Source organism: Salvelinus alpinus, chromosome 15 (genome assembly GCF_045679555.1).
Source record: "Salvelinus alpinus chromosome 15, SLU_Salpinus.1, whole genome shotgun sequence".
Taxonomy (NCBI): domain Eukaryota; kingdom Metazoa; phylum Chordata; class Actinopteri; order Salmoniformes; family Salmonidae; genus Salvelinus; species Salvelinus alpinus.
Window position 1 is genome coordinate 49,070,608 of NC_092100.1, and position 15,060 is coordinate 49,085,667.

At 42.8% G+C, this 15,060-nt stretch overlaps 2 protein-coding genes across 2 annotated transcripts; one reads left to right on the top strand and one right to left on the bottom strand.

Moving 5' to 3' along the window:
* Nucleotides 1-218: 218 nt before the first annotated feature.
* Nucleotides 219-4,277, top strand: LOC139540232 (acylglycerol kinase, mitochondrial-like). Its single transcript, XM_071343901.1, has 14 exons — nt 219-489; nt 727-766; nt 873-952; nt 1,107-1,182; nt 1,288-1,413; nt 1,530-1,624; nt 1,781-1,850; nt 1,983-2,062; nt 2,211-2,268; nt 2,361-2,508; nt 2,790-2,887; nt 2,974-3,044; nt 3,158-3,242; nt 3,442-4,277. Exons 1-14 carry the CDS (start codon nt 380-382, stop codon nt 3,574-3,576), a joined length of 1,272 nt encoding a protein of 423 aa, XP_071200002.1. The 5' UTR covers nt 219-379; the 3' UTR covers nt 3,577-4,277.
* A 137-nt stretch (nt 4,278-4,414) lies between these two features.
* Nucleotides 4,415-14,857, bottom strand: LOC139540233 (DENN domain-containing protein 11-like). Its single transcript, XM_071343902.1, has 10 exons — nt 14,319-14,857; nt 10,813-10,912; nt 10,350-10,508; nt 9,703-9,735; nt 9,416-9,539; nt 8,876-9,014; nt 8,589-8,720; nt 8,341-8,491; nt 8,179-8,247; nt 4,415-8,070 (listed from the first exon to the last, which is right to left on the bottom strand). Exons 1-10 carry the CDS (start codon nt 14,674-14,676, stop codon nt 7,875-7,877), a joined length of 1,461 nt encoding a protein of 486 aa, XP_071200003.1. The 5' UTR covers nt 14,677-14,857; the 3' UTR covers nt 4,415-7,874.
* Nucleotides 14,858-15,060: the final 203 nt, after the last annotated feature.

A 15,060-nucleotide genomic window follows, 5' to 3' on the forward strand; every position in this document is an offset into this window, starting at 1 on the left:
GCGAGGTCTTTTTTTTGCTTTAGACCTCAGCGGTGTATGGGACATTTAGTTTTTCTTCAATAAACTAAGCACTGAAGTTAATAAATTGTGTTCCATGCTCAATTAGAATTTCTACATTTCCTTATTTTTGTTTATGTTGGTATGTGACGGGAGAACAAATTTCATAAAATGAAACTCAAAATGAAGAGGAACTTATACTAAGAGTATTTGTTTCATACGACTATTAAGACAGCTGCACCCACGTGTAACACACGAAATGGTTTTGACAGCGATGGAGAAATGACCGCTGTGGTAGGATGTATTTTAGGACAGTGTTCGTGATGCTTACACATGATTAAAAGCCTTTTATAAATGACAATTTGATAGTGACGATAAGATAATGGCTCGGGTTGTGAAGGTGTTTGGGACTCTGCGGAATCATTGGAAGAAGTCCACAGTCGCTGCGTGTGCCCTGTCATACGGTGGACACTGGCTGTATGGTAAACACTGGTGTGTAGCGTTTTCTTTCAGAATTAATGGTATGGTTGTTAGATCAAGTACAGATCATCACTAGCATTAATATCATTGACCACATGCACACGAATTGGTAGCTATTGAGAAATAATCAGCTATCAAGGTCTCACGGAACGGTTCTTATGATTGAAATACAACAACATTGAATAACATGAGGATGTATTGTAATCAGTTGTTTTCTTCGTCAATAATTTGTTATTGATTTATTTACAGTGATAATCTGCTGCGAAAAGAAGCTTGTATGGTGGCCAGGGTGAGACATTGCTTATTCTGTAGCTACGTTTTTCTGCTTTCAAGGATTACGCACCTGCATTTACTGTATTCCACTCTAATGCCCCAAAATACATTCTCAATTGCAGGAATATGGACGTCAGCAGATTTCACCACAGGAGCAGCTGAGGAAAGCCACTGTCATCCTAAACCCAGCAGCTTGTAGTGGGTAAGTAAGAGATAACAGTCATGTTCCCTAAAGTCAAGCGAAGAGAATAAGCAAGAGGTCCAGCTTATTGCACCACAGCCATTTTCAATTTCTACTGTAATTTGTGTTTGACTAATATGTCTTGCTGTTCTCTTGCTCTTCCCTCTGGTCATAGGAAAGCCAACACTTTATTTGAGAAGAATGCTGCCCCTATATTACACCTGGCTGGTGTGGAGGTGACACTAGTAAAGGTATAATTTTCTTTCCCTGTGCAATCGTTGTTTCTGTACACTTCTTAGCCTTTATAGTCTATAGTTCTACATAGTGTAATACCATATGTGTCTTCTCTCTTGCAGACAGACTATGAGGGCCAGGCGAAGAAATTGATGGAGCTGATGGAGCAAACAGACATGCTGATTGTGGCTGGAGGGGATGGCACTCTACAAGAGGTTATCACTGGTCTGCTGCGGAGGGCTGATCAAGTAAGTTGTGTATTATCATTGTATTAACCTGTAACAAGCTCCTTTATTTTGCTCAATACCATCTCAGCTTAGCTGTCTCTTACTACCCTGTACTGGTTTGTTTCTCTCTAATATAGGAGTCATTCAGTAAAACCCCCATAGGATTCATCCCACTGGGTTCCCACAATTCCCTGAGTGAGAGTCTGCACATCCTCAGTGACAATCAGGTGAAGTAAGTATCCCACTGAAACATGTCACACTCTCACTCAGACGCAAACAAAACACATGCTATCTCTCACTGAGAATGTTTACTGTGCGTAATCTCCTCCTTGATTTATATAAAATATCCTGCAATCTTTTTGTCATTCATATCCCCTCTTGTTTTCAGACACATCACATCGGCGACACTGTCCATCTTGCAAGGAGAAACGGTACCTCTGGATGTGCTGCAGATCAAGGTGAGACCGGGAGGGTCTGGTGTTTAGGGAGGGGTTAAGATCTTTATTACATTTAATCGCCATTTAATAACCGTAACTGCATTGAGAGGAAGAGAAGAACATTGTATTGGGTTTCTGGGTTTATGTATCAAGGGAGAGAAAGACCAGCCAGTGTTTGCCCTGATTGGTCTACGGTGGGGGGCCTTCAGAGATGTGGCTGCCACCATCAAAAAGTAAGATCCCTTCATAGCTTGTGATTAACAAGTTTCCATATTCTTATTTTCCCCAAGTCCCATGTAAAGTCATGGAAACATTTTAGTAATAGAAAAGTTGTTTCTCCTTTTAAAAATAAATGTCTTATACTGTTGTTTTCTCTCTTAGATATTGGTACCTTGGCCCCTTGAAGACAAAAGCAGCTCATTGGTTTAGTACATTACGGGTGAGAGCACGACTGTTTTCATTCCGTGTCCATGGACCTCAATTGTTCCTCCATGCATTTGTGTCATGCTGTCTTTTCCCATCCCTCCCCAGGAGTGGCCCCAGGTTCGTGAGGCCTCTGTGTCCTACCTGGCACCCACCCTTCGCCCCCCTGACCTGCCCGAACAGAAGCCCCAGCGCCCCCACCTAATGTACCGAATCGCCCGCAGACTGAAAAATTACTGGTACCCACCTATTCCAGGTAACATTGTCTGTGTGTTGATGTGTTTGTCAGTCTGGAAATAAGACTACACTTCCTCATTTTAAATGTCCCTTGTGCATCTTCTGTTTCACAAAGCATGAATGGCATTGGTTTTGTGTTTATTAATTATTTATTTGCACAAAAGAAAACAAGTGATGGACAACAATGCAGATAAAAACACATAATAAAACATTTAAAAAAGTGTTCAGGTGTGGTTGGAATGAAAACAACACCACAAAAAAAACTATATACAATACAAAAAGTACAAAATGTTTGTGCAGAGCCTCCAAAAGTGGAGGAGCCAGAGAGATGGAATGAGAGGATGTTGTCTACTTTAGAGCTGTCGATCCACACCCAGAACAAAAACCCTGTCCAGACGGTCAGTAAAGAAAAAATAACTATACTATAACAGCTACTACAACAGACTCAGGATGTTAAAACTGTGTTCCCTTGTTTGTCCCTCAGCGTACAGACGACTCCCTGCTGGTGTGTGTGGAGCCAGACTCCTTCGGTGTGGGAGAGTTCATCACTGTTGGGTGAGCAGTTGTGGAGATATACTTTGTCACATTATCAATGTAATACCCGACTAAAATAAAATGGTTATTCATGTAGCATGTGTGTCAAGGCTGTTGCATTTTCTGCATTGCAGAGAGAAAAAAATGGAGGATGCAACTGCATTCACAAGAAAATCACTGAAACTGGAGGCCAGTGCATGTCAACTCAATCTGCCCGAGGTCAGCTGTCTTAGTCCTATAAACGTCATAGACAACATGCATTACAGTCTTGTAGTTTAGATCATTATAACCCTTAAACAAATTAAATGTATTCTTGTAAAATGTGTTCTTGATTGTTTGTGTGTGCGTGCGTACATATGGTCGGTCCTTCTGCTCCATGAACTCTGACCTCTCCCTACTGTTGTATCCCCTGCCACAGGAAGGCGCTGGCTTCTACAACATTGACAATGAGGAGTACGAGGCCATGTCAGTGGAGGTGACGCTGTTGCCACGGAAACTGCACTTCTTCTGCAGCGCAGAGCGCAGAGAGCAGCTCCTCACACAGGTCCAGTGAGGGAAGCAATGTGATGACAACACATGCAGCAGACAGAGGAATAGGGAGGAGGATCAAAGGGCCAGCACCTGGGGTGTATTCATTACATCTTGCAACAGAAACCATTTAAGAACCAAACAGAAGCAAACAGAATGAAACATGGTGGAATCTACCTGAATTTGTCTAATAGAAACTCGTTTTTGTTGCAAAATATTTTCTGTTTGGTTTTGCAACAGACTGTGTTTTGCAACAGAATCGATGTAATGAATATACCCCTGGGTCGTATTCAGTTTGCACCAAACGGACTGAAACGGGGGGTCTATCTTCACTTTTCCAATAAAGGCTTGTTTTCCGTTGTAAAATGTTTTGCTACAGTATGCCCTAATACGACCCTGTATTGTACTTATACTTCAACCTAGGAGTACGTCTGCTCTACTTGCCTCCTTACTGGCACTAAACAGCAATAAAACAGAGCCGGACCAATGTGGAACCGTCTACAGTGAGGTTTCATTGTTACTGAAATTGAGATGTTCAGTTGGAATGGTTATGGTCATAATTATGGACGATGACTATGATGCAGTAACAAGGACCAAACATTTTGTTGCTATTTCTGAACTCAGCCTGTATAAGTCTGCCCTGCAGGAGTATTGGTGTAACTGACTAGTTTACTACTGTATATTCTCATCATGTGTAACGCTATTAAATAATTCAGTTATGATGTCCACTGTGTTCTATTGCCTTTTAATACCAATTGGAATGAACAGTCTCTAGAGATGTGCAGAGAGACTGTCGGCATTGTACAGTACTCTATGATAAGATGAGATACATTGGCATGAGAATCACTCTCCATTGGCAACACTATCACAAATACAATCCAACAAGATTCCGAGAAAACAAATCAAATCAAGTTTATTTTATATAGCCCTTCGTACATCAGCTAATATCTCGAAGTGCTGTACAGAAACCCAGCCTAAAACCCCAAACAGCAAGCAAGGCAGGTGTAGAAGCACAATGTTTTGTGTTTACAATGGAAGTACTGTATAATGTCACTGGCTTGGAAACGACTGGCTCATGCGATCAAGTTACTAAATGGGTATTCGTCACTGAAGTCTCTTTCCATGTTTTACAGTAGCACAGGTTCTGGATATAGCTGTGTAGTTGGCTGTTGTTGGGAGTATAGGTTTATGTTACAGTTGCTGTGATCAAGGCTATATAAGTTAACGCTCTTGTTGCATATTAGTGCTGAAGTACAACAGATCATGCTTTCTTTTGACATTCAGTGCGGTGACATACTGTACAAATAAATTCCAATTAGCCAATGCTGGTACAGGTCTGTGAACAAATTCCACAAAGAAAGCATTTGATACAATTCCGTTTGTGTCGCGTACACTCTACTTCATAGACATGATACACCTGTAAAACAAATGGTAGCATGCCCAGGATGTGCCGAAAGGCACAAGGTGGAACAGGTCAAAACAAACAGAGCAAAGAAAATGGGCTAAGTCATCATGGGTGTGAAGAACTTGTACATTTAATCATATTAGCACTAGTATCAGTAGTGTCAATTAACACATTGATACAGTAGCTGGAAGTCATTCAATTGAAAAACTTTTCCCCTATGCCTCTTTCCAGTTAAAATAAGCCTGTGGTCTTGATTGAGTGCCTGTCCTCAACACTAAAAGATGACCCACTAATTAGACTTTATAACAAAACTGTTCCTAGTAAAACCTCAATGAACATTGCCACTATTGCTGACACTTACTGACCAGTCGAACCCAATGGAAGCAGTGTGCAGTCTTCATCAACACTATTTTATGAGTCATTGAGCAATGGCTTAAGCCATTGATTTCATGAACTGTCTGTCTCCCAGCACTATTTGAACAAAATAACTGCTGATCTAGGATCAAGTCCCCCTGTCCATGTAATCTTATTCAGTATGATCTAAAAAGTAAAACTGATCCTATATCAGAGCTCCTATCCATATATATTTTTATCCACACAATGCGGAACCATAGTGTGAGGGCTAAAGAAGACCCTCTGCCAAAACAGTTGGGGTCTGACTGTCTGCGCAGAGAGGAGGGTAAATCCCATAATCATGCTTGGGGTTGACATCACCAGAGAACTAAGAATACAAAGGAGTCTTTGTTACAGTGACGGGGCACAGCTTGCAGCTGACTAGCTCCTACAAGAAAATAACACTCGAGTTGTATCTGCGCTCATAGCACACCTGTGGATTTAATTCAATCTGCAACAAATCTCATTTGAATCAAACTAAAACTCAAGTACACAGCTAGCTTCTCCACTTGAGAAGCACCCGCTCACTCCGAGACAGACAGACTGTTAGATCACTGACTGCACTTTTTCTCTGTTGGCAGAACATTGGACCATTAAATCAGCACACAAATAAGTTTACACATAATCATGTGGTCATCAAACACGAGTCCAGAGGTTGCAGTGTGGTGCAGAATTCATGATCAGTTAGTGTCATAGAATCACATGCATTTAAGTCTCCCAGGTTGACCATTTTAAACATCAAATGAAAAAGCTCTGACGAAGGCCGTGAGGCCGATACGTAAAGCTTATTAAAGAGCAGTGATACTATCAAGAGCAATGTGCGGGTTCCTTCTTTGTTCTCATCTTATCCAACTGTTACCATGCACCTGCAAAAAAGATAGCTCAGAGTGCGAGTGGCTTTTGAATTTTAAACATCGAATTAAGAAACTTGATAAGACAATACACAACACCTTATCCAGAAGTCACATTGCAAAATAAAAACATGTTCAATGTGATCATGGAACAAGTAAACCCTGTAAGTTACTGCCCAGCAAACCTGGGAACATTCCTAGACCATTAGCTAAGATTCCCATTAAGTTATAGTTAGGGTTTTATCTAACATTCCTAGACCATTACCTAAGAATCCCATGAAGTTATAGTTAGGGTTTTATCTAACATTAGATGACAACATACACATTTTTTATATATTTTTAGAAAATGTTTTAAATTAAATATCCTTGGAATGTTCTAACATTCACTAACATTTTGTGCACAACGTCTGTAACAACCACCACAGAACATTACCCAAATGTTCTCATTGGGTTTCTAGGTTAAGAACAGACAAAATGTGTTCTGGAATGTTCTTGCAACATCAGGAGAATGTTTTATTCAAACATTGTATAATCATCAGCACAACTGTACCGTTTTTGTGTTATGAAAATATTTGCCGCAACCTAACGAATGTTCTGGGAACTTTCACAGAACCAATATTGGTTTGCTGGGTCGAGTCTGCCATGTGAGTGTCAGCATTAGACCAGCGTCAGACAAACAGGTGCAGACTCTACTGAAATGTTACAGTATTTAACAAATATTCCTTTCATCTCCACTCCATAAGAAATACCTCCTTGGACCAGGGCATAATTTCAAATAAATACATCCTGCATGATACATCTTTGCCTTTTAATGTGTATGATTAGCTGACATCATGAAAAAAACGGTATTCCTATTTGATGTTTATGTGACTCAGATTCATCGGAATAAGCTTTCTTGATTATTGAAATTTGACAAATACGCAAAAATTCACATTGGTCCTTTTTTTCACACAGAAAAAAAATTATTGATCAACTTCAGCATGAAATGTTTAGAGGAAAACAGAGAGTGAAAACCATATGATCTTTACTCTCAATTCTAGCAGACCTGATGCAGAATTTTGGGGAAACAAAGTCATGGTAAAGTGACAATCACATTCATATTTTGTAACACAACATACATGGTTAGGCAGAATCCTCTGTAAAGATTTAAGAAAAACGGGCTTGGTGCCACAGCAGAATTTTATTTCCATGGAGATTTAATGAAGATTCCAAGTGGGAGGAACAATGAATGATCCAACTCCACACTGGATACTAGATCCGTGGTTCTGTCGGTCAGCAGTGCTCCATAGTATTGGGAGCAGTACAAACGAGGCACATTGATCAATGGTTCCACCTCCAGTGACTAGGCCTGGTGATCCAAGCAGAGATCCAGGTCAGAAGAGAACCGATTCCAAGCGAACAGACAAACAAGACAAGTGCTTGTTGAATATGGAACAGACTGTCGCCAGACAGCACTGCAGAGTCCAGGCAGTACCTATCATCTATCATTGCGGCCCAGTTTACTAGGTGAGCTGTCATTGAGTGAACACTGGCCATAGACAGCTATATCCCGGAGCCGGGCGAGAGATCGAGAGAGAGAGACCTGCAGGCCTTTGACTGGGCAGAACGCCAGGGAAGGAAGAGAAGGAGGCAGTGTCTTCAGAGGACCAAGAGAGAACAGGCCACAGCCAGAGCTCAGGGGCAGCAGGAATTATCGATGACCAGCATAACGTCAATGCCATAGACCTCCAGCAGGTCTTCCAGGAATGTGCGGTCTGCCTGGGGGTCCAGTCCCATGGCTCTCACGTGCTCTGCAGTCAGGGTAGGGTCCGCACTCGCCTCCACCTCCGATAGAGTCTGGAAGATACGGTTATTCTGCTCCATGAAAAACCTAGTGGAGAACAGAGGACATTCTGTAAGAATGTTTGAGGAAGACTCCAGACTATTCTTAGTTAACTAGAAAAGATGCCGTTGGTTACTGTAATGTAAACACACTCACAGGATAAAGAGGTCCTCCTCATTTGATGTGCAGTCTCCATCCACCTCCTGAGTGTAATGTAGCATTTGCCTGAAAAGACCATAACATCATCCTCATCATCATTGTCGTCATCATCATCATCTCTTGAAAATGTCTGCCACCATTTATCAGGGTCATGTGTACCTTTGTTCGCTCAGTTTCCTATACTTCTCCCGGTCCGGCCCGTTCAGCCGGAGCAGTGGCTGCATGCTATCTCTGTGTGTCTTCACATTCTGGTTATCAACGTATACGTCATACAGCTCCTTCTTCTCCTCAAATATCTTCTCGGTGGTGCCTTAAGACACAACGAGACGTTGCATTCACCTTACCATACACACACCATGGTTCGTACATATATACGTTTATCAATCAGAGCTTAAGGTCACACTAACAGGCCACATATGACATCTCTGTCGCCAGGGCAGCGATGTCTGCCACGTTGACGTAGAAGAAGGGGCGGAGCTCAGGCACAGACACACCTATCCCAGGTATAGAGACGTTGGACAGGCAGCAACAACAGTACACTATGTGAGGAGTACAAGAGAAACATGGGAAACTACATCGACCAAGAGCACAAAGTGACATAGACAGTAAACACAAACTGTAATGAGATCTGAAAAACAAATATGTGGGGATTTGTACTAGTGTGTGTGCGTGTGTTTCAGCTGCACCATCTCACCCCTGTAGCACACAACACCAACAGGCGGTGGGGAAAACATGAGGATGCGTTTTCGGAGCAGGGCAAACTTCCACAGCACCAGGATCTGCTCCCCAAAGAAGCGGATGAACTGGGACATGCAGCCGGCCGGGTGGGTGATCTGGAGGGGGCAGAGAGGGATGGACAGAATGCTAACTTCTGCACAAAATCTCTCCTTGACATCAGAAGTCTGATTTACATGCACATAACTCAAGTCATGACATATCTCAAAATGCACAAACGCACCTAAACCAATCACTGAATTGCCAATTATCCACAATCAACAACCGCACACGGGGCGGCAGTGGTTAAAGCGTTGGACTAGTAACTGAAGGTTGTTAGATCAAATCCCCAAGCTGACAAGGTAAAAACCTGTTGTCCTGCACCTGAACAAAGCAGTTAACCCACTGTTCCTAGGCCGTCATTGTAAATACGAATTTGTTCTTAACTGACTTGCGTAGTTAAATAACAAAAAAAACAGTAAGATCAATGATCTAAGTTCAAGTGGCCATCAGTCCTGACCTTCATCTCTGGGTGCATGCAGCGGTTGATGGCTGGGACCCAGTAGCTGGTTGGACAGGCAGTGACCAGTCCGTTCCCTGCTGGGTGCAGCACAGCTTTTTTATCCTCATAGAAGGCCTCCAGAGGAGAGGTCCCGTGTGGCTCAGTTGGTAGAGCATGGCGCTTGCAACGCCAGGGTTGTGGGTTCATTCCCCACGGGGGGACCAGGATGAATATGTATGAACTTTCCAATTTGTAAGTCGCTCTGGATAAGAGCGTCTGCTAAATGACTTAAATGTAAATGTAAATGAGAGTACGAGCCAGGGCACTGCAGCTGGTGTCTGCATGGAGAGACACACTGATTAGGCTAGATAATATCCTATAATTAACACCAGACACTTTCTAAATGTTGACTGCAATCGGCATCTCAAGCATAACACTGGTGAGAAAGAGGTTGTTATTGAAGACTCATAACAGCATGGTTTGATTGGACTAAAACGGGGATCATCCCTGGGAACTGGATCAACATAGGCTAAGTTTATGTGTACTGTATAAAGTCAAGCTGAACCGCCTAAGCAGATATCTCTACCATGAGCTGGATATGTGTCAGTTCTATATGCATAGTCAATGAGATGAGACAAGCTTCTGAAGATTCAAGCAGAAAGACAAGCGTTTCTGAGGGAGACATTCAGGGTTTCTTCCATTTCAATGATTACATGCAAAGACTGCATATAAATGGACTCTAGTGACGGTGGTGGCACTGACTCAGGACTTATGTTTAATAGATGAGAAGACTGACAATACAGATGAAGGAGAAGAGGAATGAAATGAGGGGAGGAATGTGAAACAGGACGGATGAGAGAGAGAGAGAGAGAGAGAGAGAGAGAGAGAGAGCGAGAGAGAGAAGAGAGGAAACAGGGTGATAGAGGACGGACAGACAGACAACAGTACTTACCTAACCTGGTTCTCCAGGAAGTGCATGTAGTGATATAAGAGGGTGTAGGAGGGAGACAGAATACCCACAGACTTCATCCGTGCCCCTCTCTCCAACTCACTCTCAACAGGCATGTTAGCAAAACACGCCAGCCCAAAATAGCAGCCTTTACGGAAATATCTGCAAAAAAGAGAATAGACATGGATGTAGTGAATGTACACAACACACAAGGCTGCTGAGGGGAGAACGGAGCATTTTAATGGCTGAAATGGAGTAAACGGAATGGTATCAAACACACAGAAACCATGTGTTTGATGTGTTCGTTACCATTCCATATTTACCGTTCCAGCCATTACTATGAGCCTGTCTTCCCCAATTATGATGCCACCTGCCGCCTGTGATACAACATCATCAAGATTAATGATAGGGCTCTGATTGTCCTCTGTCAGTAATACTGTTCATTCAGGTGGGGGAATAGTTTTACATGAAGTCGTTGCTGATTCTGTGTGAGCCGCTGGCCATTGACTTGAATTCCACTCCGTCAAGATTCACATCTTGGGGTAAGCACCATTCCACCATGTTACCTGCCATTGACACACACAAACACATAAACTTGAGTTTCCAAACTGTACACTTCACTGTGAGAGAATGAGATGCATCCATTATGTCTCCATCTCTGACCGTCCACATTTTATCTTACATTCAATTTCAGCTAACCAGAAAAGGGAAGTTGAGGAGAGTAAGCAGTAATACTGGTGTCCCAAGACTCCAAGAAAGCTTTCCCTTCTCAGAAATCCTTGTCAAGTGATTTCTGTTATGTTTGTGGTCCTGTCTGGCTCAGTTGGTAGAGCATGGTGCTTGTGTGCCAGGATAGTGGGTTTGATTCCTGGGACCACCCATATGTAAAATGTATGTACGCATGACACTAAGTCACTTTGGATAACAGCGTCTGCTAAATGGTATATATATATTATTATATATTGCTATACAGTGGTGTAAAGTACTTCAGTAAAAATACTTGAATGTACTCCTTAAGTAGTTTTTGGGGGTATCTGTACTTTACTATTTGTATTTTGGACAACTTTCACTTTTACTCAACTACATTCCTAAAGAAAATGATGTACTTTCTACTCCATACATTTGCCCTGACAACCAAAAGTACTTTTGAAGCAGGACAGGAAACTTGTCCAATTCACGTACTTATCAAGAAAAAATCCCTGGTAATCCCTACTGCATCTGATCTGGCAGACTCACTAAAAACAAACGCTTAGTTTGTAAATTATGTCTGAGTGTTGGAGTGTGCCACTGGCTATCTGTAATGATGGACTTCCTGACGGGCCGCCCCCAGGTGGTGAGGGTAGGTAACAACATCTCCACCCCGCTGATCCTCAACACTGGGGCCCCACAAGGGTGCGTTCTGAGCCCTCTCCTGTACTCCCTGTTCACCCACGACTGCGTGGCCATGCACGCCTCCAACTCAATCATCAAGTTTGCGGACGACACTACAGTGGTAGGCTTGATCACCAACAACGACGAGACGGCCTACAGGGAGGAGGTGAGGGCCCTCGGAGTGTGGTGTCAGGAAAATAACCTCATACTCAACGTCTACAAAACAAAGGAGATGATTGTGGACTTCAGGAAACAGCAGAGGGAGCACCCCCCTATCCACATCGACGGGTCAGTAGTGGAGAAGGTGGAAAGTTTTAAGTTCCTCGGTGTACACATCACGGACAAACTGAACTGGTCCACCCACACAGACAGCGTTGTGAAGAAGGCGCAGCAGCGCCTCTTCAACCTCAGGAGGCTGAAGAAATTCGGCTTGTCACCAAAAGCACTCACAAACTTCTACAGATGCACAATCGAGAGCATCCTGTCGGGCTGTATCACCGCCTGGTACGGCAACTGCTCCGCCCACAACCGTAAGGCTCTCCAGAGGGTAGTGAGGTCTGCAGAACGCATCACCAGGGGCAAACTACCTGCCCTCCAGGACACCTACACCACCCGATGTCACAGGAAGGCCATAAAGATCATCAAGGACAACAACCACCCAAGCCACTGCCTGTTCACCCCGCTATCATCCAGAAGGCGAGGTCAGTACAGGTGCATCAAAGCAGGGACCGAGAGACTGAAAAACAGCTTCTATCTCAAGGCCATCAGACTGTTAAACAGCCACCACTAACATTTAGCGGCCGCTGCCAACATACTGACTCAACTCCAGCCACTTTAAAAATGGGAATTGATGGAAATTATGTAAAAATGTACCACTAGCCACTTTAAGCAATGCCACTTAATACAATGTTTACATACCCTACATTACCCATCTCATATGTATATATACTGTACTCTATATCATCTACTGCATCTTGCCATCTTTATGCAATACATGTACCACTAGCCACTTTAAACTATGCCACTTTATGTTTACATACCCTACAGTACTCATCTCATATGTATATACCGTACTCTATACCATCTACTGCATCTGCCATGCCGTTCTGTACCACCACTCATCCATATATCTTTATGTACATATTCTTTATCCCTTACACTTGTGTGTGTGTGTAAGGTAGTAGTGTGGAATTGTTAGGTTAGATTACTGTTGGTTATTACTGCATTGTCGGAACTAGAAGCACAAGCATTTCGCTACACTCGCATTAACATCTGCTAACCATGTGTATGTGACTAATAAAATTTGATTTGATTTGATGATGTCTGAGTGTTGGAGTGTGCCACTGGCTATCTGTAATGATGTCTGAGTGTTGGAGTGTGCCCCTGGCTATCTGTAAATGATGTCTGAGTGTTGGAGTGTGCCCTGGCTATCTGTAAATGATGTCTGAGTGTTGGAGTGTGCCCTGGCTATCTGTAAATTATGTCTGAGTGTTGGAGTGTGCCCTGGCTATCTGTAAATGATGTCTGAGTGTTGGAGTGTGCCCTGGCTATCTGTAAATTATGTCTGAGTGTTGGAGTGTGCCCCTGGCTATCTGTAAATTATGTCTGAGTGTTGGAGTGTGCCCTGGCTATCTGTAAATTATGTCTGAGTGTTGGAGTGTGCCCTGGCTATCTGTAAATGATGTCTGAGTGTTGGAGTGTGCCCCTGGCTATCTGTAAATTATGTCTGAGTGTTGGAGTGTGCCCCTGGCTATCTGTAAATGATGTCTGAGTGTTGGAGTGTGCCCCTGGCTATCTGTAAATGATGTCTGAGTGTTGGAGTGTGCCCTGGCTATCTGTAAATGATGTCTGAGTGTTGGAGTGTGCCCCTGGCTATCTGTAAATGATGTCTGAGTGTTGGAGTGTACCCCTGGCTATCCAGAAAAAAAGACAACTACGCAGTCTGGTTTGGCTAATATAATGAATTTGAAATTCTTTATACTTTTACTTTTGAATCTTAAGTATATTTAAGGGATTACATTTACTTTTGATACTTAAATATATTTAAAACTAAATACTTTTAGACTTTTACTCAAGTAGTATTTCACTGGCTGGTATCTTTACTTTTACTCAAGTATGAAAATTGGGAACTTTTTCCACCACTATTGCTATAACCACTGAGATATCCAGAATATTTCAAACTGTACAAGTGGGTTTGAATTATCAAATGATAACGAATGTAGGTTCCCAAACTGTGCGAGGGGTCGGAAGAGTTCGTTTTGTTTAAGTAGGAAACCCCTGCGCTCAGACTACTGCATTACTCAATTATCACATTTTAATTACATATTCTCATTATCTAAATTTACAGAGCTTGTTGAAATTTATGACGACAGAAGAAAATAATCATTCGGCAAACTGCTTTTCACTGGTAAACAAATGCTTGCCACAACACCTGATTTGGGTATCTACATACTGGGTCATATTTGAATAGTGTAGATAAGTAGAGCTGGGAAGTAAAGAACAGTAGGCATTTCTTGCAACTTCATGTGCGCACTTCCATGGCATGAGTCAGTACCCCACTGTGCCCAGTAAGGTAAATAGCCCGCTATTGCTCTTTCTCACCGGATCTTGTGTCAAAGGTTACCACAAACACAGACACTATTTGGTCCTTTTCCTCCCATCCCACTCGTTCTTTCAGAGATATTCCAGGGTCGGCATTGATGGGACTGGGGACATCCCGTGGACCAGTGTAGTCAGGGGTAGGGATCCCGTTCAAACTGGGAACAGCGGTTACAGTTGCTCGACCCCCATATCTGGTGCTCCAGCCTATGCCAGGCGCGGTGATGCCATGAGAACAGCCGTCTGGCGGGCTCGATTCCCATCCATGTTCTTTTGCTGGTGAGGGAACCGCCTGGGTCAGTTCGGCTGGTGAAATCTCTTCCCAGTCCAGCAGTGGTGCGCGATCCGACTGCTCGACCATAGTGCTTCCTAAATGGAGGTAAACAACGCGAAACTAAGAAGAAAATAATTTGTATTAGATATAGTCAGTACTGCCTCAACAGACCATGACGTGTTTCACCACCCCCTGCCATTTACTTGTTATTTGTAACCGTGTCACATCCGCAGATGAAGAAGGAGTATTCTTCCAGCTCCAGGGCACAGTGTTTTGGTGATGATTTCACACGCTTCCGCTCACGTGGGTTTATTCATATTTGATAGACCTATGGTCAATTTTACAAATGTACGATAAACTGTGTTTATATAACTCCCTTGCTTTTCATGTATGTTACAATTGTAGCATATGTAATCTAATGATAGCCTGGCCCGAAGTTGTGTTGTTGATGACTCCAAAGATCGTATGAAT

Coding starts and splice junctions, on each gene's coding strand:
- LOC139540232 (XM_071343901.1), top strand. CDS start 380: ATGGCTCGGGTTGTGAAGGTGTTTGGGACTCTGCGGAATCATTGGAAG. Junction 1,851..1,982: donor TGGATGTGCTGCAGATCAAG/GTGAGACCGGGA, acceptor TTATGTATCAAG/GGAGAGAAAGACCAGCCAGT. Junction 3,243..3,441: donor GTCAACTCAATCTGCCCGAG/GTCAGCTGTCTT, acceptor CCCCTGCCACAG/GAAGGCGCTGGCTTCTACAA.
- LOC139540233 (XM_071343902.1), bottom strand. CDS start 14,676: ATGGTCGAGCAGTCGGATCGCGCACCACTGCTGGACTGGGAAGAGATT. Junction 10,509..10,812: donor AGAATCAGCAACGACTTCAT/GTAAAACTATTC, acceptor TCTTTTTTGCAG/ATATTTCCGTAAAGGCTGCT. Junction 9,015..9,415: donor GCATGCACCCAGAGATGAAG/GTCAGGACTGAT, acceptor TGCCCCCTCCAG/ATCACCCACCCGGCCGGCTG.